Source organism: Polistes dominula, unplaced genomic scaffold (genome assembly GCF_049000335.1).
Source record: "Polistes dominula isolate Pdom_NZ unplaced genomic scaffold, Pdom_raw_medaka contig_373, whole genome shotgun sequence".
Classification (NCBI taxonomy): domain Eukaryota; kingdom Metazoa; phylum Arthropoda; class Insecta; order Hymenoptera; family Vespidae; genus Polistes; species Polistes dominula.
This window is the reverse complement of record NW_028300899.1, coordinates 7,515,637-7,538,333: the sequence shown is the minus strand read 5'-3', so window position 1 is coordinate 7,538,333 and position 22,697 is coordinate 7,515,637. Positions and strand designations below refer to the sequence as shown.

The window sequence follows — 22,697 nt, the reverse complement described above, 5'->3', positions numbered from 1 at the left end:
GAATGAAAAAAACTTAATAACTGAGTAAATCGAATATATATGTACCAATTGTAAGAATTTAATTTTTTTATAGAAAAATAATTTTTAACAAACATATGTTAAAATAAAATCAAAATTTTCATGGACTTATCACTTTGTTTGGAGAAAGAAATAAAAAAAATAAAAATATGAAGAGTTAAATGAATATTTTTCTTTGGGTGGACAGATATCACGAAAAAAAAGAAAAAGAAAAAGAAATCTAGATAACAACTGATAAATAAATTATTTGTGTATGAGACGTTGCATCGAAGGATGGTATTTCAGTCCTAATAATAGAATTGCTTGAAAAATTCTGCGTAAAGTCTTATTGATTGTCTCGACGCTTCACAAAACTTTTTTTATAGAAAATTATAGGGTATATACGAATACAAAATTATATGCTTTCGTGTCACACTCACACTTCAATAATTATATGCAATATACTCATAAGAAAATACTGACTAGAGAAAAAAACCTCGGATATTATGACTTCGCTGGTGTTTCTTGAAAGGGAACGTAAACTAGAATTTTTCTTTGATATCATTGATCGTAAAAAAATCCTTGGAATTGACAAAAAAACAATAAAATAAAAGAATGGATTTGTTTATCGATGGCTATTACAAACTCAATCGTTTACTTCTATTAATAATGGGCCAATGGCCTGATCAAGATTGCAAAATGAAATTAATTCTTATGATTACCATGGTTTCCTATTTAGGTTTCTGTTTGTTAGGACAGGTAAGAAATATTCAAATCTTTATTCATATTTCTGATTTATCTGGATATTTCATACTGTATATTCTTTTCCACAATTTTGATGGATTAAAAAAATTTAGATAATTAAGCTCGTCAAAGCTGAACATCATTTGGATCTTATATTTGAAATTTTAGTATCATTCTTGTCTAATAGTATTTGCATAATAAGGTACTGCAATTGCATCGTCAATGTGAAAAAGGTGAGAAATTAATAGAAAAAATAAAAATAAAAAAATATTATCATAAAATTCGATAAAAAGAAAAGAAATAAATCATTTTTGCAATTGTTTCATAGTTTACAAAATTGTTTAAAGATATTCAAGATCTTTGGAATGTGACAAAAAAGAAGGAAGAAATAGAAATAATGAAAATGTATGCTAAAGAAAATAGAAATTATACTTTATTTCTTACAGGTAAAGAAAAAGAAAAGAAAAGACAAATGTCAGGATCCATTTAAATTTCGATTTTTCCAATTACTTAGCATTGTACCATTTGTTGCAGTGATCAGTTATTTTTCCTTAGGTTTCGTAAATTTATTATCTTTAATGCCGTGCATATTGGACATCGTTTTGCCACTCAACGTTACGCGAACACGTAAATTTTTGTATCAAGCAGAATTTTTTCTCGATACGGAGAAATATTTTTATCCAATTCTCTTGCACACGTGGATAACTCTATTTTTTGGCGTAACTATATTGGTCACTACAGAAAGTATATTTCTTATGTTCGCTCAACATTGTTGCAGTATGTACAAAGTACTTTGGTATGTGAATATATGAATTTTCTCTGCATGTATGTATATATGCCTATGTATTTTTTTTCATAATTAAAGTCATAATAGAAGAGATTAAAAAATTAAAACAAATATTTGATCTTATCGAACGCAATTAAATAGGTGTTTAGAATGTTTCATTGTATTCTTATTTTCTTATTTCATAAAGAAATCGATTAACAGTTCGTATAATTATAATTATGATTGTTTTCTTAATTAAAAATGATTATTAGTTACAGATTGGAGCATGCATTTGATACAAACTTAGAAAACACTGATATGGATAATGCTTATTACGAGGCTCGTTATAAAATAACGGATTGCGTTAAATATCATACAAAAATCTTGGAGTTGGTATTAATGTGGCTTGGATTCATTGATATAAACCAATCATTTATAGACTTTTCTTTCTATATTAAAAGACGCCGTTTAATTGAACGCAACATCAACGATTATCATCATTTTATTAATAAAAAATATTTCTAATATCGTTTGATATCATATAATTGCGCACAGTCTATCAATTGTTGTTAAAAAACACTTATCATGATTAATAACTACCACGAATTATCAACAATGCAATAATTTTTTTTTCATTCTAATCAATCTTTTTTCTTTTTTTATAATTTAATCGCATAATCTATGCAAGATGTAAACATCAAATAACATTCACTTAACGTGCCTTATCATATAATAAATGTTAATCATTGGATCACCTCTATTCTTAAATATTTTCAATGATAATATAGAAGATAATTATTTATATTTAAAAAAAAAAGAAAGAACTTAGTAAGGCTATGATTTTCTTTTTAAATGACATATTATTTTTTTTATCAAGGTTCGTCGCAACTATTATTTCCTATCATGAATATTCCTTTATTATTCAATTTCTAATTATTGTACTACTAACGAGTATCATTTTGGTCCAAGTAAGTAAATATTTTTATTTAATTATCGTTTCATTATTCTTTCGGTGTTTATTTTCACTCATGTTTATATTATATATAAAGTAGCAATATATTTTTGATGATAAATTTATATTTTTTACAATTAGATTAAAATGCTCCTTGGAAAATTAGAAGTATTATTATATTTAACTTTACTTGGAAGCGTTTTTTGTCATGGATTTCTTTGTGCTTATCCTGCACAAAAAGTTATGGATCATAGTAATATTTTATTCGAAAATGCGTTAGTAATAATATATAAATATATATATTTTTTTAAGTATTAAATTATTATAATTAAGTATTATTATTATAATTCAATTCTATTGCTCGATTTCCATCAATTTGTAGATACAATGGATTTTGGTATCTCGCACCAATTAAAGCACAAAAATTATTATTGTTAGTAATAAAAAGAAGTATAATAGATACTCCCATCATTTTTATGAAATCAATCGAAATCTCGCATCAAAGTTTTGGTGTGGTAACGTAGTCTATAAATATATTTTTATTTAATTACCATTTTTCTTATTTTATTCTTTATAAATAATAATTATCTTCTTTTATTTAAGGCGATAAAAACATCATTCTCCTATTTTACGGTGCTCTGCTCTTTTCAATAAAAATACAAATGTAGTACTATTAAATACAATTTGTTTTTGTGGAATATATTAGATTAGTAAGAAAGTTACGTTGTCTTTCTGTTGCTCCAATTAAAATGTTCATTATTTCGTTATTCTTTTTGCAATTTAGAAAATTTTGGTATTAAATCAAAAGCTAATATTTCCATGGTTTTTTTTATATAACAGATGTTTTTCAATCATTAAATTTTTAAAAATAGTAATATTTAATGCATCAAGAAAAACTTCCTTTTAGGTACTTTATACTTCATGAGTTCCAACTTGATCATAATGCGACGGAAACTCATAAATCTTGTTTTTTATCTTTGGACCATTTAAAGTTAAAATGCATACGATTCAAAAATGGTTTGAAAAATTCAGGTCAGGCGATATGAATCTTCAAGATGAATCTCGCACCGAAAGACCAAAGAAGTTTGATGACGACATTCTGAGGGCCTTAGAGGGTAATGAACCACTATTGGCTACGAAGAAGATCAGGGATAAGTTAAGCATTAGTCACATAACGATTGAGAACCACTTGAATAAGCTTGGATTTGTCTACGAATGGTGTCGTTGGATTTCTCGTGCATTAACACTTAGCCAACCATGCGTGCCGCAGCGAACTGTACGGTTTCTACCACGCTTGAGCAACCAAAACTACGCTGTCCACCACGCATTTTTCGTAAGTGACGCGTACTAATATGCGACATTTGAAATCAAAGTAGTTTGAAAATTATTTAATTGTCAATTATATCTTACATTACAATTATCATTATAATTATATCCTACGTAACAATTTTATTTAACGATTTCACATTTTGTTTATACAAAATACCAATATATCCCGATAATTCTTAGGTTTGTTTATGGTTTTATGGTCCTCCTAAACTTTCCCTTTAGTTTCTGAATGGAGTTTTCCTTTCCAGAAAATAAAATATAACGAAAAGAACTGAATACTAGTTTTTTTTCCTACACTATATAGATAAATAAACGAAAAAAAATGCGTTGGTAAGGTCAAACGGGAGATCTCCCCGATCGGTCGGGCACCGATCTACATTGAAACGGGGAGATCTCCCCGAGTGGTCGGCTAAGTGTTAATACATTGCATGCAGGTATATTTCGCCACGGTCTTACGCGTGCAGTAAGATGCGTTGGTCATTCAGTAAAATCGCAATAAATCGAAAACTACTTCGAATAAACACCATACATACATTGCTCATTGTATTTATAAAATGTCCGCTCTCTAGCAAAAATCTACTAAATACGTACTTTTACGTGATCCGTGCTGCAGTGACTAACTGTGAAAAACATAAAAGTACGATGTCTGCATGCAATGTATTAAAGAGTTATGCCACCCTATCACTCGGAAAAGTAACTTAGAATTTAAACTTTTTTTTAAAACAGACATTTTTAAATATTATAAAATAGTCTTTATTCTACATATATACATAGTAGTTTTATGAAAAATTTACAATATTAAAAATTAAGAAACAAAAAAAATTGCGGAGATATAAGATGATATGTAGAGCCCTGCCCACATAACATAAAAACTTTCTAAAAACTTTCTAAAACATTTCTTTAAAAAGTTTTAAACCTTTCAAAAAGGTTTCTAAAAATTTTTCTACAAGGTGAAAATGTCCGCGTTCAGAGACTTGCAAAAGATTACTCTACCAGTAAAATATTTTTGTAAAATCTTTTATGAATCTTTTTTAAAATATTTTAGAATGATGCCTGCAAGGTTTCTGAAAGATTTTTTGGAAATATTTTACGAAACTTTCGTTGAAAGATTTCAAAACCTTTCGTGTTATGTGGGTGTTTTTCTGAGGGTGATCCTGATTTCGGTTTAACAGATGTTCTGAAAAAAAAACTATAATTGTTTATTAATAAAAAAAAGAAATGGCTTAGTATTCATTGCGAGAAAAAATTTTTTTAAATTTTTCTAGAAATAGCAGCTGTTTGAAAAAAAATTTCAAATTTTTCTTGAAATTTTGAGTTTAAAAAATTAATAACTTTTGAACAAGACACAAAATCAAAAAACGGTCCGATGAATACTAAAACAATTTTATGAAGTGTGTTATAAATTTCAAACAAATCGGTTGAGTAAATCTTGAAATCAGTCTTACCGAAGCAACCGAACCGATCGGACGTGTTTTTCCCCAGCTCTGCTCGAGCGCTCTTCGTGTTTTATCTCCTACCGTTATCGCCCCTACCATCGTATCGCTACAATGTGGTGTATCTTTGCATAGCGATAGTGCCTATACCTGTGGGTCGACGACTATGTGTACAGCATGAGTTATCTTGCCTACGTCACGAATAATCCTTCAGACAAAGAACCCATCAAAATGAATTTAAGAAACGAATGGAAAGAAATATCCACGACAGAAAAAAAATCCATCAATATGAATTAAAGAAACAAACAGAAAGAAATATCCATACATATCCACGACTCTTCCATCCACCCAACCTACCAAATCATATGCCACAACAGCAGCAATCAGCAGGAAAAGACCAGGCTATCATAATTGACGCAATTAAAGGTGCAACCATTCTAGACTACGCAATCATGGTTGGAAACATTCTCGGGCCCCAAGCAATTCACTTTGTCTCCCGAATATCCAACAACAGAATATGCATGTACCTCTACTGCAAAATGACAGCCACAAACTTCACAAATAAGCATAAAACATTAACCATCAACAATATAGCCACTACCGTTAGACCCCTGATAAACTCATCTCAAAGAATCATATTATTCAATGTCTCTCTTTTCATTCCGTACGAATTTCTAGAAAACCTCTTTAAAAAAAACAATATCAGTCTCACTTCCAAAATGACCTTTCTGCGAGCTGGTATACAAAACCCTATGGTCATTTAAACCACCAGGAAACCTGTTTGGAAAGATGAGAAAGGGCAGATGAAAGGGCATAAAATAATAACATTCAGTACTATGCCGTCACATGTAAGCTGTCCAACTGAGTGTAAGTGAGAATTCAAAAGCATAGGTAGAGACTTTTTGGTCATATAGTTTTGTACAGCATTCTTACCACCAATAGATCTATCGAAAATAATGAGAAAACAGTGTGCCACAAAGTCGGAAAAAATTTTTGATTTTCCGGCTATTTTCTGGGTCAATTTGGTCATTTGATTTTGTACGGCGTTGGTTCCATACAATTTCAATACCTCTTCTAATTCATTATTCCGCAACACCGTACAAAAATCATGCAACAAGGGTGAAAAATCGAGGGTGTCAACCCACCTCCTTCAGTAGTCCGGGAAAGGGGGGGGTGATTTGAAAAAGTACGGCATCGGTTTCAAATCATTATTTAGCACTCAAAAGTACTATTAAAAATAATGCCGTCTAAAAATTATTATTAATTTGAATGTATATCAATAATTAACTTAATTTAATCGTATATTTGATTTTTACAGCTGTAAAGTCATTTGACCCTGTACGGCAACTTTTTTTTAATATGATATTGCTAAATACAATTGTTATATATTATTGCCGTTCAAAAAAAAACTCTTCTAAAAAAAATATAGAGAAAAACAAAAAATGAAATTTTAAAAATTTTTTCAAAAGTTTAAATTATCGTACATTAATAAAATAAAGCAATTTTTTGAAATATTATTGTTGTTTTAAATAGTATTTGGGTAAATGAATGAAGAAAAAATGATGCCGTACATTTTAATGCAGACCATATTTTTTGGCAGACACTACTGTTTTAGGGGTACTTTATGGTCATCTGATACTGTACGGCATTAACATACTTTTGAAGGGAACAATTGATAGTATGTAAAAATCATTATGCCGTCTATTTAAAGTGAAACAGTGTGAATATTATATCCAAAAAATAAAAATTATCAAACTCAGTATTAACATTTTTCTATAATTTTTGATGAAATATACTTCAAACATTATTATAATTTGTTTATATAGGAAGTATTAATAAAAAAATAAAAAGTACTACAATTTTATTGAATAATTTCACATATGTTTAATGAAAAGTAAAAGTAAAATTTTTACAAAAATGAAAAAAATTAGGTTTCTCTTTTAAATTATAATTCGTCATCAGAATCAGCAACTGAGTCGTCATCGGAATCATCGTCCTCATCGATGTCCGAATTCTCTTCTTCATCACCTTCTAGAACATAAATATGTGTTTTCATTATCAAAGTGTTACGTGCAAATTAAAAATGTAAGGATAAATTTGTTTACCTACAATGTCATCAGCTTCTTCGCCTGATTCCTCATCCGTTTCAGTTACTTTCCTGAGAAGATGTTTCAGCTTGTGGAGCACGATCTTGAAATGAAATTCCAACCGTATCGTGCATGGTATCTTTACTATCACATGTTTCCACGTATCAATCAAAATTATCGAAAGCAAAACCACTATTGAGAGATGGTTGTAATACCATACCAGCAGGGCATACTTGATTTGTTTCCGAGATTGCATAGGTTGCTTCCGTCTCCAATTCTAATACTTTTGAGTATGAAATGCAATGTCCGTAGGAATGTAAGAACCGTACAAGCTTTTCACTACTACTCAAACTTTTTAATGTTATTCCAAGACTTATATGTTTGGATGTCTTAACTCTTCCTCTGTGAATTGCATATATAACATCAAAAGCAAAAGACTTGGCTAACACCAACATTTTCGGATCTTTTATTCTATCTACATTATCTCCAGTTAACAAAAGACAAAAAAACCGTAATAGAGCATATGGAATTTCACATTCACCTTTGATAAGTTGTGGCGCAGTTACATTGTCACTGATTGCATTTTTTTCTACTCTTAAAACAATCTTGCGTAAAAGTAACGCCGAAGAATTGATAACATTTTCTTCATTAACGTAAGTCATGTCAATATTTTCTAAACTAGCTTTAGTAGAAACAATGTGTTTGCGTCCGCGATTGTTAATAATTTTAACAGACTCTTTGAAATGTTGTACAATTTTTTTTTGTAAATTTGACGTGTCAAAACATTTTGGTAATTTTCGTTATCATACTCTTCCAATAAAAAATGTCTGAATAAATTAAGCAAAAAAGAATATTGAAATATGTGCATATTATCGACAATTTCCTCTTGAATAAATTTAAACAAATTCACACGAGCTCGCTCGTGTTTCTCTCTCCTTAAGTGCCAATCAGTAATTTCTTTTTTTTTGCCTGCACTTGTTCAAATATTCCGTTTTGCAAACTCTGTGATATGGTATGGGTACAGACATGTCTTGACACTGATCAATTCTTTGTAAAATCGGTAAATCATAATTTTGAGTAGCTTTATCTATAACTACATGAAATGTTTCATAATTTTTGTCTTTTGCGAACTTGTGTACAAAATACACAAGCACTTGCACCATGTTCAAAAGATACGTGCTCTTTATGTTTTTCGTTATTTTCGCTGAAAAAAAATTATTATTCTGATTATTCATAGTACGTTGAAGATTGTCACAATACTTGTAATTTTAGTTTGATAATTGAACTCTTTAAAATTTCGGTATTATTTCAATAAAAAAAAAATTTTTCAAATATATTTGTTAATAAAGTATTTATTGTATTTTATGAAATGAACACAACTGAAAAAATAAATACTTCGAGATTCCATTTTCTGCACGAAATGTGTGTACACCGAGATCGTGTAAACGCACATATACATATAATATAGCTATCACATAATCCATTTTGAAGCAAATAATATTTTGTTCGTATGGAAAAAAGTTAATGTTGTTTTCAATTTTGCACTTATTATTTAAAATATTACAATTACATTTAATGCAATACTTTTCACAATGTACGAAATAATATTAAACTCCGAATTCTACGCCTTTATTCATTCATGTATATTTTATGATATTTATTGTCAGATTATATGAAACAAATGTTACTATTAACTAACGTAAATACAAAAATATGAATGCGATAAACTAAAAATTTTTTGCTACTTATAATAAATACTAATTATTACCTTCTATTATTATTGACTGAATCCTCGTTGGCGTCGATATCAACAACTTTTTCAATTTTGCGTTTCCAGATAAGTTTGTTAGTTGTCTATAACATTTTTGATGATATCCTTTCTCCTCAAGATCTTTGGGCAATTCGATTGAAGAAACATCCATGGATCTTCTGGAGGTGTTAGATTGCTGCTTTTTCCTAACCTTAGTCGCTTCTATACAATTTTTTAAAATTGCGCTTGTTAAACATTTTATTTTATTGTCAATCGGATCACTCGTTAAACTACAAATAAAACACACTGGTTCTTGTTTATTTTCTTCAACAATCCTTTCATTTTCACTAAAATTTGCAATCTCATCGGATTCCGACATGATCGAGCTGCAAAATACACAACGTTGACACACTAACTATTTTTGCGCCGAAATAAAAAAGCAGCTGCTCCAGTGATCCCAGAAACTTTTGCTTGTCTGATCGACACAGTGCCGTAAAATTATCGGGTTCTCAGTACAATTATCGTACGCTCGTATGCACAGGACCGATTTTCTTAAATTCCAAATTTTAGGATAATTTTAGGATTTGAAATACTGCAAAAAAAAGTAATAATGTATATCTTATTATCTTATCAAACTGAGTGAGCTGCAACCGAATCGCGTTACAAAAACAAAATCAAGACATATCGAAAATTATATTTAATATTGAATAATCGTAAATTATCGTACACGTTGAATTTTGGATCGTACAATGCTTCAAATTATGTGACGTGTACGATAATTATCGTACGAATGGGATCACTGCAGTGATCCCAGAGACTTTAGTTCGTTTGATCGACACAGGGGCGTAAAATTATAGTAAAAAAAATTTTTGAGGACCTTTTTTTTTTTTTTAGTCACCAAGTTCAAAACCCTATCATGAAAACGATAAAAACTGGATCACTGTAAATCTGTGCTGCCAGACTGTCTGTCTGGGAAGAGGACCTCATAGTTGTGCTGGAAATGGTACTCCTTTGGGCACCAGTCACCCCCAAGGCGGTTGACTTCCTCGAAGTCTGCCGTTCTTGACAGGATCGATGCGTGCCCGTAGGTGGCCCGCCTCCAGCTCCCACTGACCAGCAGCCTGAAGGCTGCGCTTCTGGCTCTCTCCTCCGCTGCAATGTGCGGAGGTAAGATGTTGAGCAGGGCCCCGAGAGCCAGGGTCGGGGTAGTGCGCATCGCGCCCGTAATTCCCAGCCCTGTTAGCCTGTAGACCCTGTCTAACGCTTTCTTGTTTTGAGCCCGCTCAACGCTGGGCCACCAAATTAGGGAGGCGTACGTCAGTTGGGGGACCAGTATGGCAATGTAAATCCATCTGACCATCCGTGGTTTTAACCCCCACGTCTTTCCAAACATCATCTTGCAGGCCCAGAAGGTATTAATAGCCTCCCTGGCCTGGTTGTCGATGTGGCTTTTCCAACTGAGCTTGCTATCAAACGTCACCCCCAGGTAGCGAACTTCCCGGGAGAACTTCCTCAGCTCAGTTCCAAATATTGAGGGAGGCCTTATGTTGAAATGCCTCTTCCTCGTAAAGATCACCATTTCAGTCTTATTCGGGTTAATCCTCAAAGACATCGACGTGCACCAATCCTGAACGAAAAGTATGATCAACGAAAAGCCGATTTTTGACGGACGAAAGAAAATTAAAATTTTTTTTTTTTTAGCTTTTTTGGAATATGTCACTTTCCAAAACTCGTCAGAAAATGTCTTTTATACTCCTCTACACTCAGGAATTTTCTTGAATTTTTTGAAGTGGTGGAACAATATAAAAAAAATTAAAAACTCATTTTTTTTCTAAAATCTCAAGTTTTTACTAACTTATATCTATTTTTTTTTAATTTGGAACAAGACTTGATTCTGATCTTGATCTTACAGAAAAAAATAATTGCTGCCATGAATTCAAAAAAAAGATCAAGAGAATACTTCAGCCTTGGAGATAGAAACTAATCGTTGGGCCAGAAGAAAAGTTCCCTTTGCAATAATTTCAAAGCCATTAACTGACTTTCCAGAATTATCAGAGCAAGAACTCAAAATTCTTTTCACTGGATCATATCAAATGACTCAAGCTGTATCGTATTTAGCTGAGATGATGGATGAAAAAGAAATAATCACATTCCATTATTTAAAAATTACACCTAATATTATAAAGTTCGAAGTTAGATCTCGACATATTAATTCGAAGAAATATCGTTGTTTTATTGAATATCAGCCAGATAAGAACGATATTTCCGGAATAACTCGATATTGTTGTGATTGTGCGAATGGTAGATGCACTGTTGGATGTTGCTCTCACATTGCTGCTATATTATTACATTATTATACATATATTTATATTATTACATATTATTATACATATATTATTTATCTTACGCTCGATATTTAGCGAAAATTGTAAAACTTGCTGAGATCCTGAGTCGCCTGTTCATCGATGAAAAAATTAGTGTCGTAGTGAATGAAGACAGTGATGAAGACTAATATAGTTACATCTTTTATTATAATTTTTATTTTTATTGCATAAGATTTAGAAAAATATCTAACCGTATAAAAAATATATAAGTATCATCTTTAAGTGTATTTTCTATAATCAATAATCCGTCTAATTACGTTAGACGGAATATATCTTAATTGTTTTATAATAATCTTTATGTTTATTTCTGGCAAAGTGTATTTTGAGTAAAAAAATATTTTTTCACATTTTTTTTAACTGAAAAAAAAATATAAGTTAGGTAAAACTTGAGATTTTAGAAAAAAAAATGAGTTTTTAATTTTTTTTATATTGTTCCACCACTTCAAAAAATTCAAGAAAATTCCTGAGTGTAGAGGAGTACAAAAGACATTTTATGACGAGTTTTGGTGAGTGACATATTCCAAAAAAGATAGAAAAAAAAAGATTTTAATTTTCTTTCGTCCGCTAAAAATCGGCTTTTCATTTAAATATTATGATTATACTTTTTTTTCATGTCTTGGACTCCTAAGAACTAGAAAAAAATCATCATTGATTAGTTTTGAATTTTACTATAAAAATAAAAATAAAATCGAAAAAACAGGATTTTTTTTGAAAATTTCGAGAACCGTTTGAGTAAAACAGCTAAAATTTGAGGTGAATTATTTTTATTCGACACTAAATCAATCCCCCAAGTGCGAGTCAAAAAAGCCACGGGGGCAGATTTCCCATATTAATCCGGCTATACCCTTTGTAAGTTTGCTTGCAGAAAACCAAGCAATAAAAATTTTGTTGGTGGTGAAAGTGTATTAAATACTGGACATGTTATTAAGTGTGAACAAGTATCAAGTCGTGATTGTAATATTATAAGTATTTTAACTTTTTGTTTACAAACTTCACATATTAAAGATAATCCACATGAAATAACTGGTGAAATATTAAAAAATGGTCGAATAATTAGAATGAGTTGTTCATGCAAGGTTGATTTAAGTGGTATTTGTAAACATGTTGTTGCAGTATTGCAATATCATTAACTGTCACAAATTCAATTGATCTTCTACGTATTCTTTCTTCTCGAGAATCTATTTCATCTACAAGAAAAGCACATTCTTTGGATGATCCTAAAGGAAGATTTTGACTAGGAATACTTGTTTTTTGTAAATAAGTTCGAGTTGAATCAATAGCTATAACAATACACAAAAACAATATAAGCATGAGTAAATTTATTGATTTAACAATTTATAATAACCAGAAAAAATAATTGTTGAAAATACTAACGTTAAGCTAAAAAATCATCTTTAATAAAATGGAGTGAACAGTCTTTGATACTGGGAGTTATACTTTTTCCAATTTTTAGCGCTCGTACCCAAGTTATATGTATATCAATTAGTTCTTTATCACCAAATTTGTTTATTCGATAAACAAATTGTTTTTTACGAGGTGGAATTTGAAAAAACCTAATTTTTTCATCACGACAACCTATGCTTGTACAATCAAATACACAACAATACACTTTACTTGTATTTTTTTTGCTGGGAACTCCATAACAAAAAAAAAAATTCTTTACAACAACTTTTTAGTTTAACGATACTAGTTATTTTCAATTCTACTTTTAATAATAAATAAACAAGTCATAAAATTAAAAATATAAATATTTCCACATAAATATCATATAGTTTAAATCAGCTGTCAGCAATTCCCCTTACTTGGAATTGACCCTCCTGTTCGGGGGTTGGACGTAGGTCTGATTACCCCACTCAGTAAAAAGACTTTATCGAGCATCAAAAAATACCGCCATGAATTCTACTAGGGTAAAATTTTCCGGAGGTAAACTAGTTCCCCGTTCGGATCTCCGGGTGGGTATTACCTTAGGGAATTCGTGTTGGGTAAGGTCAAAAAACGGAAGGGACTTTAAAGTGGGCACCTGGAACGTGCAAAGCCTGTTCAGACTCGGGGCGTTCCAGGTGATGGTCGGGAAGGTCGAGAAGTACGGGGTAGAAATCGTCGCGCTATAAGAAACTCGATGGGCTGGAGAAGGATCGGTTAATGCGGGGGCGTATACGCTTTACTATGGAGAGTCGGAGACCCATAGTTCCGACGTCGAGTTCATGATTAGGAAAAGAATACTATCCGCGGTAAAAGACGCTAGGTTTATAAATGAAAGATTAGGATTGATCATATTGCAGGGGCGATAGTACAAGATCGCGATTATTAATGTGCACGCGCAGATGGAAGATAAAGAGGACGAAGTTAAAGACGGGTTCTACAAGAAACTTGAGGGCGTCGTGGATCAATTGCCGAAAGATTACATGAAGATAGTCGTGAGAGATTTTAACGCGAAAATCGGTAAAGAAGAGTTCTTTAGACCAACGATCGAGTCCGAGAGTCTCCATGAGGAAAGTAACGATAACGAAGTAAGGGTAATTAACTTTGCGACCAGGAAAAATCTCATCGTTAAAAGCACGTTTTTTAAACACAAAAATATTCATAAACAAACTTGGATTTCCCAGGACGGAAATACGCGTAACCAAATAGATCACGTTCTGGCAGATAAAGGACAACACACGAACTTACTAGATGTTAGGTCGTACAGGGGAGCGGATTGTGATTCGGATCACTTTTTGGATTGCTAGGAAGCTGTCGTTGGTTTTTGCAAAAGACACAAAAACAAACCATGGTTCGACGAAGAAAGCGAGTTAGCTGTCAAAGTCCGAAACGAAGCGCGTATCTCGTGGCTGACCCAAAACACGGATCTAACCCGGGACCAATTTCACAATATTAGGCAAGCGACTCAAAATTTAATTAAGAACAAAAAGTGACAATTTTTAAAGTAAAAAGTTGAGGAAATTGATGAAAATTGCCAAAGCAGTAACGTCCGTGGTATGTAGGCCGGGATTAATAGACTCAGAAAGGAATTCCAAGCTAGGACGGATCTAGTGAAAGATGCGAACAATAATTTAGTTTCGGATACAACGGGGATGTTGAACAGGTGGAAAAATTATTTTGATCGGTTATTAAATGTAGAATCTGAGAACGACCGAGAAACTGAGAATTTCGAGTTCCATACGGCGGAACCTATGGTTAGTGAACCAACGATGTTAGAAATAAAAAGCACGATTAAAAAACTAAAAAATCATAAATCACCGGGTAACAACTCGATTCCTGAGAAGCTAATAAAATGGGGGGGGAAATAGATTAATCGAAGAAATTTTTGAGCTAATCAAATAATTATGGAGCAAGGAAACATTGCTGGAACAATGGAAAGAGTCGATTATAATCCCAATCTTTAAAAAGGAAGACAAAATGGATTGTAATAATTACCGGGGTATTTCACTTTTACCGACGTGTTACAAAATACTATCAAACATCTTACTAGCTAGGATAGTACCGTATGCGGACGAGATAATAGGAGATCACTAGTGCGGTTTTAGAAGAAATAGATCGACTACAGACCAAATTTTTACTATTCAGCAAATCTTAGAGAAAACATGGGAATTTAATCAGCCGGTACATCAATTTTATATAGATTTTCAAAAAGCGTACGACTCGGTAAAACGAGAAAAAATGCTAGAAATCCTAATATGACAGGGGATACAAAGAAAATTGGTCAACCTTGTTCAACTTTGCCTAAAGGAAACTAGGGGTAAAGTGAGGTTAAGTAACCAAATTTAGGAAGATTTTAATATCCATAGCGGGTTAAAACAGGGGGACGCATTGTCACCCCTTTTGTTCAATTTAGTACTGGAATTCGCTGTCAAAGAACTGCAGAAAAGTAAAAATGGTCTACAGTTGAACGGGACAACACAATTGTTGACATACGCGGACAATATTGCTTTGTTAGGGGACAATGATAAGGCATTAACTAATAACGCAAAAATATTAATATATAGTACTAAAGATCTGGGACTGCAAATAAGCGCGGAAAAAACCAAATATATGGTAACCGATAGAGTTCAGAATAGGCCTAATACTGGAACTTTGGTCGTCCGGGATAAAACTTTTGAGCGGGTCAGCAACTTTAAGTATTTAGGATCGATCATAAACCAGACGAATGAAATTAACGAAGAGCTTAAGAAAAGAATTAATCTAGACAATTCATGTTACTATTCGGTTAACAAATTACTCTGCTCGCGGTTGCTGTCTAGGCGATTAAAAATCAGGATATACAGGACAATCATCCTGCCGGTAGTTCTTTATGGTAGCGAATCGTAGTCGCTCACGTTACAGGACGAAAAGAAATTTAGGGTTTTCGAAAACAAAGTTGTTCGTAAAATCTTCGGTGCAAAACGCGATGGAGAACGGGCAAATGGAGAAAACTCCATAACGTTGAAGTACATCGATTGTACAACAAACATTATCAACATCGTAAAATCACGCCGATTAAGATGGGCTGGTCACGTGGCGCGCATGGGGAAGGATCGAACGGCGCACAAAATATTGGTCGGTATACCAAACGGGAAAAGACCACTAGGTAGACCAAGACGTAGATGGGAGGATAATATTAGAAGGGACCTGAAAGAAATAGGATACGAAGACCGCAAATAGAAGGATCGCGCTCAGGGACGGGAACAATGGTGGGATTTGGTATTTGCGGCAATGAACTTTCGAGTTCCTAATGCCAGTTAATAATAGTAATAATAATAATTTAATTAATAATTATTTTAAAGGAGAGTTCATTTTACGAAGCAAACAACATAAAATGAAAATTATATATATTTATTATTTTTATTACTTTTTTATGAATATGAACTTTCAAATTTGTACGGCATTGATTTTTTATAAACAATTGTATTCAATAAAAATAAACTATCTAAATGCCGTACAAAAAAATGTCGTACTAAATATCACCCAAAAGTAAATTTTTTTATATGGATTTTTCGGGAGTTTTTTCCCCCTACAGAACCTTGGACTCCAAAAAATGTACCTCATGTGGAAAAATATTATTTATGCATAAAATACTTTCAAAATAAATTAATTTTATATTGTGTCAAATCACCCTCCAGGACCACTGAAGAGGGGGAGGTTGACACCCTCGATTTTTCACCCTTGTTGCATGATTTTTGTACGGCGTTGCGGAATAATGAATTATAAAAGGTATTAAAATTGTATGGAACCAACGCCGTACAAAATCAAATGACCAAATTGACCCAGAAAATAGCCGGAAAATCAAAAATTTTTTCCGACTTTGTGGCACACTGTTTTCTCATTATTTTCGATAGATCTATTGGTGGTAAGAATGCCGTACAAAAATATATGACCAAAAAGTAACCCCTCTACCTATGCTTTTGAATTCTCACTTGCACTCAGTTGGACAGCTTACAAGTGACGGCATAGTGCTAAATGTTATTATTTCATGCCCCTGCATCTTTTCAAATAGGTTTCCTGGTGGTTCAAATGACCCATCGATTTTTGCCACGGGCCTGTAATCGACACATTAACCCAGACGACGCAAGAAAGGCCCCTGAATCGTTCATGGTCACCCACGAAGATATTCAGTATAGAATTTTCACCGCTAACGACAAGGTTATCTTCTCCTTATCTAAGCAAAATGGTCATATCACCAGCCAATGATAGCAACAAACCAACATCCCAATATCTAACATAGAAAAACCAAAAACTGTCCTCCCCCTAACAGCAGCAATAGTAAAGACGGACAGCCAACAATTTACCAACTCCAGCAACATCGAACCAAAACTCTCTTCCATTACCACTATGGTTATAGAAGACCACTTAATTACCATCTCTAAACCCTTCCCAAACAAAAGACCACTATCTGCTTCCTCAACCAACCACACAGATGTAGATGAAACAGCCACCCTACCTGAAATCGAACCCATCTCCACAATTCCTGGAGATGGAAATATGAATTCTTCCTGAGATGCTGGATGCTGGGATACTGTTAAAAACAAACCTAAACAAAAACCAAAAAAAAAGCTCACTTGCCACAAGAAACATTGAGAAAATAGACGAAATGTTAAAGCCAGCCAAAGCAACCATTAACGACCCAAAAAATAATTTCATCCTCAATTACAACCAATTTAAAAGCCCAATAATAAAATACCTACAACAAAGAAAATCCTTTTGACACCCTAAAGGAGTACACTTCAGACACGGAATCAACAATAGATATGATTAGAGAAGTACGGACCCTACTAAAAGAAAGAAGCATCAAAAACAGGCTACATCGCCTTGTCAAAAAATTGGAGAAAGAAATAAATCCTCGCGAATCCTCTGACTCCGAACTCGAATCATCATAAACAAATTTAACAACAACAAAAAATGCCTTTACGCATAATACAGTGGAACCTTAACAGCTCCTACAGTAGATTAGAACACTTACAAACATTAACTAACGAACTACAACCAGAAATAATCTGCCACAAGGAACCAATTTTTAAAAAAAACGACAACTCAGGGAAACTGGAAAACTTAAAAACCTACAAAAATTGCAACCTCTATCAAGCATTACATCATCTTGCACTGCAGAAAACTCACTTCAGTCCGACAGAAATTTTTTACGAAATCTACCACTAAAAACAACTTAAATGCCAAAACAACTACAATAAATTTACTAAAATATCTTAAGCAAACCAATATGTATAACATACTTTAATGTATAACTCTTATGTCGCTAATAATCCCCGATGGTTGATGCGACATTAAATAAAGCTATATAAAAAAAAAAAAAAAATCTTGAGATATCTTGCCAACCATCAGCAAAACAGAGTTCTACATATCTTATATCCCCGCCATTCTTTTTTTTCTTAATTTTTAACATTGTAAATTGTTCATAAAAGTACTATGTATTATATGTAGAATAAAGATTATTTTATTATACTTAATGTCTGTGTCAAAAAACAATTTAAATTTATAGCTATTTTTCCGAGCGCCAGGGTGATGTAACCTCTTAAACTAATAAAATATAGCATATCGAATTTCTATTGCTTCTTCTTTGTTTACTTGACAACAATATGAGCCACACTTGGATCGCCTGGTTACTAATAACGAAAAGTGGATTATGTATGACAATGTAATGAAGAAAAGAGTTAAGGTGATACCAGGCAGTTCGCCTCCTACCCTTGCATAGCCAATTTGCACCAAGAAAAGCTAATATTTTACATTTGGTAAGATTGTCGAGATTCTATTCACTGGAAAATATTGCAACCAGATCAAATTGTCACAGGAAACCTATATTGTGATCAACTAATCCGACTGAATACAAAAATACGTGAATTTCGTTCAGCACTGTATAACCCAAAAGGTGTTGTCTTCTAACATGACAATGCCAGATCTAACAAGGCTTTATAGACGAAGGAGAAGCTCCAAGCTCTTGATTTTGTAGTTTTATCACATCCATTATACTCACCTGATCTAGCACCATCTAACTACTGCTTGTTCGACCCAATGTAAATGTTCTTAAAGAAAAAAATGTTCTGAGGATATTTCCTGATTTCAAAAGATAGGATCTTTTATACATCAGGTATAAATGACCTTGTTGACAAATGGAAGAAGGTCATAGAAAACAGTGGTTAATATTACATTAATTAATCTCATTTATGAGTTTAAATATAAGAAATTAAAATTTCTTTAAAAAGACGTCTTGATTTTCTTACCAACCTAATATTGTAGTTAAAATAAATGTTCATTAAAATAAATTAAAGCTTTTAGTTAATGTTAATTATGTATATATTCATTATAAAATTATAATGAAATCTTCCTTATGTGGGTATTTTTATTTAAAAGGCTTAAAAATAAATACAATGGTTAACACGTATAATTAAAATTAGGAGTACTAATATTATTACGTTATAATTTATTTAATAAATTGTATTTGAATGAAATTTTAATATATCTACAAAATCTAAATTTATTTAATTATGATGGTATCCATAAAAAAAGAAAAATTTTCAATTGTAAGATGCAATAAATCTTTTTTGATGAGAAATCACCCTAAGCTTTTTTGAAAATTCGCACACACATGTATGATTCATAATACTTAAAAAACATATCAACGATACCACAAAGTTCGCCTTAATAAAGATGGCTGCGACTAACGTGGAATGTGTCGATTTTTTAGAATTTCAGGTATATTTGTAATAAACTATAACGTAATAGTGAAAAAAATATATTCTATTAATTAATATAATTATATTATATAACGTCTATGTTATACAACACTTAAAATAACGCAATAGAAATAATTTTTAAAACCCATGCTTAGATTTAGATTTTTACCGGCTGATAGTATTAATTGCATTTTATTAATGGAAATCTGTAGATTAGAGATTTGTTTAAATTTATAAATAAAAATGGATGTCAAAATATTACAATTAATATTTGTCGTTATTTATGACGATATAAATGATTTGCTTTTGATAAAGTAAAAAACCGTTCCTTTTTTAAGGTTAGTTTAATTATTTTTAAACAATAGTTCATGTTAACATCAACGTTAATGTATCTCGTAATTGATAATAATATAAATGATTCGGTTTTTTGAATTACAGAAAATGTTTCTTTTTTATAGGTTAATCTTAATCGTTTTGTAAAAGTAATTTTATAATTAAATACTAATATACGTGTGAATTGTGATGTATTAAAATATATTTGTTTTTCTTTTGTTTATATTCCAGGATACGTTAAAAAAAATGAGACAATTCGATGATAAAATTATCTACAAGCTAAATGAAACTATTCCAACTGAATCATTTAAAGGGCAAATAAATTTATCATCGAAGTGTGAAGAATTATTTGAAGAAGTTCAGAATAGTCATATACAAAGAGAAAGTGCTATAAACAAATGTTTACTCGCTGCCAAAGAAAGAGTGAAATATTTGAAGAATCAAAAAGACAGTCAAGGAGATAATCCAATATTTATAAAAAATTTAAGAAAAGAACAGACTAACTTACGCTTACTACAATCAGAGCTCAGCGTTGAAGAAGTTTTGAAAAACCGTACAATGAACGCTTTTCATGATAAGTGTCGTGGTTATTACAAGCCAACGAATGTATCCTTATAAAATTTTTTTTAATAGAATTCTTCTGCATGATGATGTATAATTTATATAAAAAATAATGTATGTAATAGTTATTACAATAAAAAGTATATATGGTTTGCTCTATGGAGAGATCAATATGGAAGAATTCTTGATTCTCTTGTTACAATGTATAAGTTACTTAGTTGTGTAATAAAGAATTTAAAGTTTAATTATAACAACGAACAAATATAAAATATTTTGTTATATATACATATAATGGAAATTTGCTATTCATTGTCTTTATGATACATATTTTATATAAATAAAATATAATAAAAAGAAACAAATGAAAACACCAAACAGTTACGAACAAAATACATTTCACAATTTAAAAAATATTTTTCCCTAACATTAAAAAGAATATGGTATAAATGACACTTTAATGCATCTATATATGTACATATGACAGTTATATTATTGAAATATAAAGAAATTTGCGTACTCATATATATATATATATATTTTGGTTACTAAGGCTACTTCATAAAAATAGTTTTTATTTTTACGTGTAATAAATACAGTCGACTATTTTTCAAAACTAATCTAAATAGTAATATCATTGTAATACCATAACACTTCATAATTTTTAAAATACTGCATATAATAAAAGTGTATATTTGTATATTCTAATTTTTATCATGTTATATAAATTAGTATCTATATAAAATGAAAAAACAACATCGATATAGATTTTAAGTACTTCCATTTTTATTAGTAGCTTCTGCATGTTCTTCTCGTAAATTCTTTTGCCAGTCTTGATCTATTTTAAAAAGAGTATTCCCTGATGCCACTTCTTTTTTCCCGCTTACAGCGGCAATTAAAAATCCTATTAGTGTGATTACTATCATAATATTACATATGCGTACTCTAACTTTGGATCGTGCTTGCAACATACAATCAAGTCTATTGAGAATAAACAAAAAAATAAAGAAAATTTTGTTATTCATAGAATATATTATAATACAATGTTAATATACGAATCAAAGAACGAAAGATATTTTATAATAACGCTAATATTATCATCAAACTTACGTCACTTGAGAAGGTATTTCAGCCATGGATGGATATCGTTTCACCCACACTAACATCCTTTTGTCTAGATTGGTAGGAGCATACATGTGAGGCCCTACAAAAATGAAGTTATAAAATTATCTAATAAATTCTTTTATTCCTTCTTAGATGAATCATTTATTTTTTACCTAATCTTTGAACAGGATCAGGATTACTTTTGGTTTCTACTTTAGGGCCTTGTGTCGACATAAATTTATTCTTTCCTTTACCATTACAATAAACTTGTCTTATTACTCTGGATAATATTGAACTGTATGTTAACTGCGTCATAGTTATTTATCTGTATATATCTGTATGCATATCAAAAAATTCATATTGTAAAAAAAAATACTTTTCCTTTTTTAAAATGCTAATTTGCTATTTTTAACAAAATTTTATTGTCAATGTGTTTACAAATAAACAATATTCATAATAAAAAGGAAGTTAAACTTAATTAAAAATTATGATGATCAATCATTAATCATTTTTTGTCAATCAACATATTATTGGTTAAATTCTAATAATAAATGTTTTTTAAATAGAGATTTTACGCCAATACAAAAAATAGAAATAGAACAAGTTATTAAAAAAGTTGGTTATTTATTTTAGATTTTGATCAATAAAAATTGACATTATTTCATTAAAAATGACTTTTATTTTGTATAGTAATTTTATTACGTACAATATTGCTTACCTTATATAATTCACTCTGTGACATTACAGATTAAAACAAGCTTATAATATCTTCCACTATTTAACCTTTAAGAAATACGTATGTATCATTATAATGCGCGATCCCTTCATTTTTTGATTGTATATATAGGCTATTGTAACAGTAGCGTATGAATAGAAACGAAAAACTGTATCGTAAGAAATTCATCATGATTTTCTTTTCAATTGTGAGAAATTGATAAACATTTTATTTAAATATTCAATGCATTTAAATTATTCACATAAATATTAATAAAGTATAGACAAAAAAATTAAAGGAACAAAATTTAATTTATAAAATACTTTTATTATCTTTTATTATATCTTATTATCTTTTTTTATTTTATCTTTTATTATATATTA

The 22,697-nt window shown here is 31.0% G+C and overlaps 4 protein-coding genes across 5 annotated transcripts; 2 read left to right on the top strand and 2 right to left on the bottom strand.

The window, feature by feature from the left end:
• The first annotated feature begins 50 nt into the window (after nt 1-50).
• Nucleotides 51-2,609, top strand: LOC149033510 (uncharacterized). The gene is made up of 5 exons (XM_089179351.1): nt 51-756; nt 855-974; nt 1,070-1,187; nt 1,276-1,537; nt 1,780-2,609. The coding sequence occupies exons 1-5, from the start codon at nt 613-615 to the stop codon at nt 2,030-2,032; spliced, it is 897 nt and encodes a 298-aa protein (XP_089035477.1). The 5' UTR covers nt 51-612; the 3' UTR covers nt 2,033-2,609.
• A 3,760-nt stretch (nt 2,610-6,369) lies between these two features.
• LOC107067617 (uncharacterized) lies at nt 6,370-19,142 on the bottom strand. Its single transcript, XM_015323269.2, has 3 exons — nt 9,077-19,142; nt 7,331-8,512; nt 6,370-7,252 (listed from the first exon to the last, which is right to left on the bottom strand). The coding sequence occupies exons 1-2, from the start codon at nt 9,435-9,437 to the stop codon at nt 8,256-8,258; spliced, it is 618 nt and encodes a 205-aa protein (XP_015178755.2). The 5' UTR covers nt 9,438-19,142; the 3' UTR covers nt 6,370-7,252; nt 7,331-8,255.
• Nucleotides 19,143-19,424: 282 nt separating this feature from the next.
• Ccdc58 (Coiled-coil domain-containing 58) lies at nt 19,425-20,661 on the top strand. 2 transcript variants are annotated; one of them, XM_015323553.2, is made up of 2 exons: nt 19,425-19,623; nt 20,169-20,661. In XM_015323553.2, exons 1-2 carry the CDS (start codon nt 19,579-19,581, stop codon nt 20,553-20,555), a joined length of 432 nt encoding a protein of 143 aa, XP_015179039.1. In that variant the 5' UTR covers nt 19,425-19,578; the 3' UTR covers nt 20,556-20,661. The 2 variants fall into 2 exon arrangements, with proteins under 2 accessions (XP_015179039.1, XP_089035474.1); XM_089179348.1 differs by lacking the exon at nt 19,425-19,623 and adding an exon at nt 19,641-19,942.
• Nucleotides 20,662-21,050: 389 nt separating this feature from the next.
• On the bottom strand, nt 21,051-22,476 carry LOC107067752 (UPF0389 protein CG9231). The gene is made up of 4 exons (XM_015323551.2): nt 22,318-22,476; nt 21,773-21,934; nt 21,606-21,699; nt 21,051-21,476 (listed from the first exon to the last, which is right to left on the bottom strand). Exons 2-4 carry the CDS (start codon nt 21,912-21,914, stop codon nt 21,266-21,268), a joined length of 447 nt encoding a protein of 148 aa, XP_015179037.1. The 5' UTR covers nt 21,915-21,934; nt 22,318-22,476; the 3' UTR covers nt 21,051-21,265.
• Between the last annotated feature and the right edge of the window lie 221 nt (nt 22,477-22,697).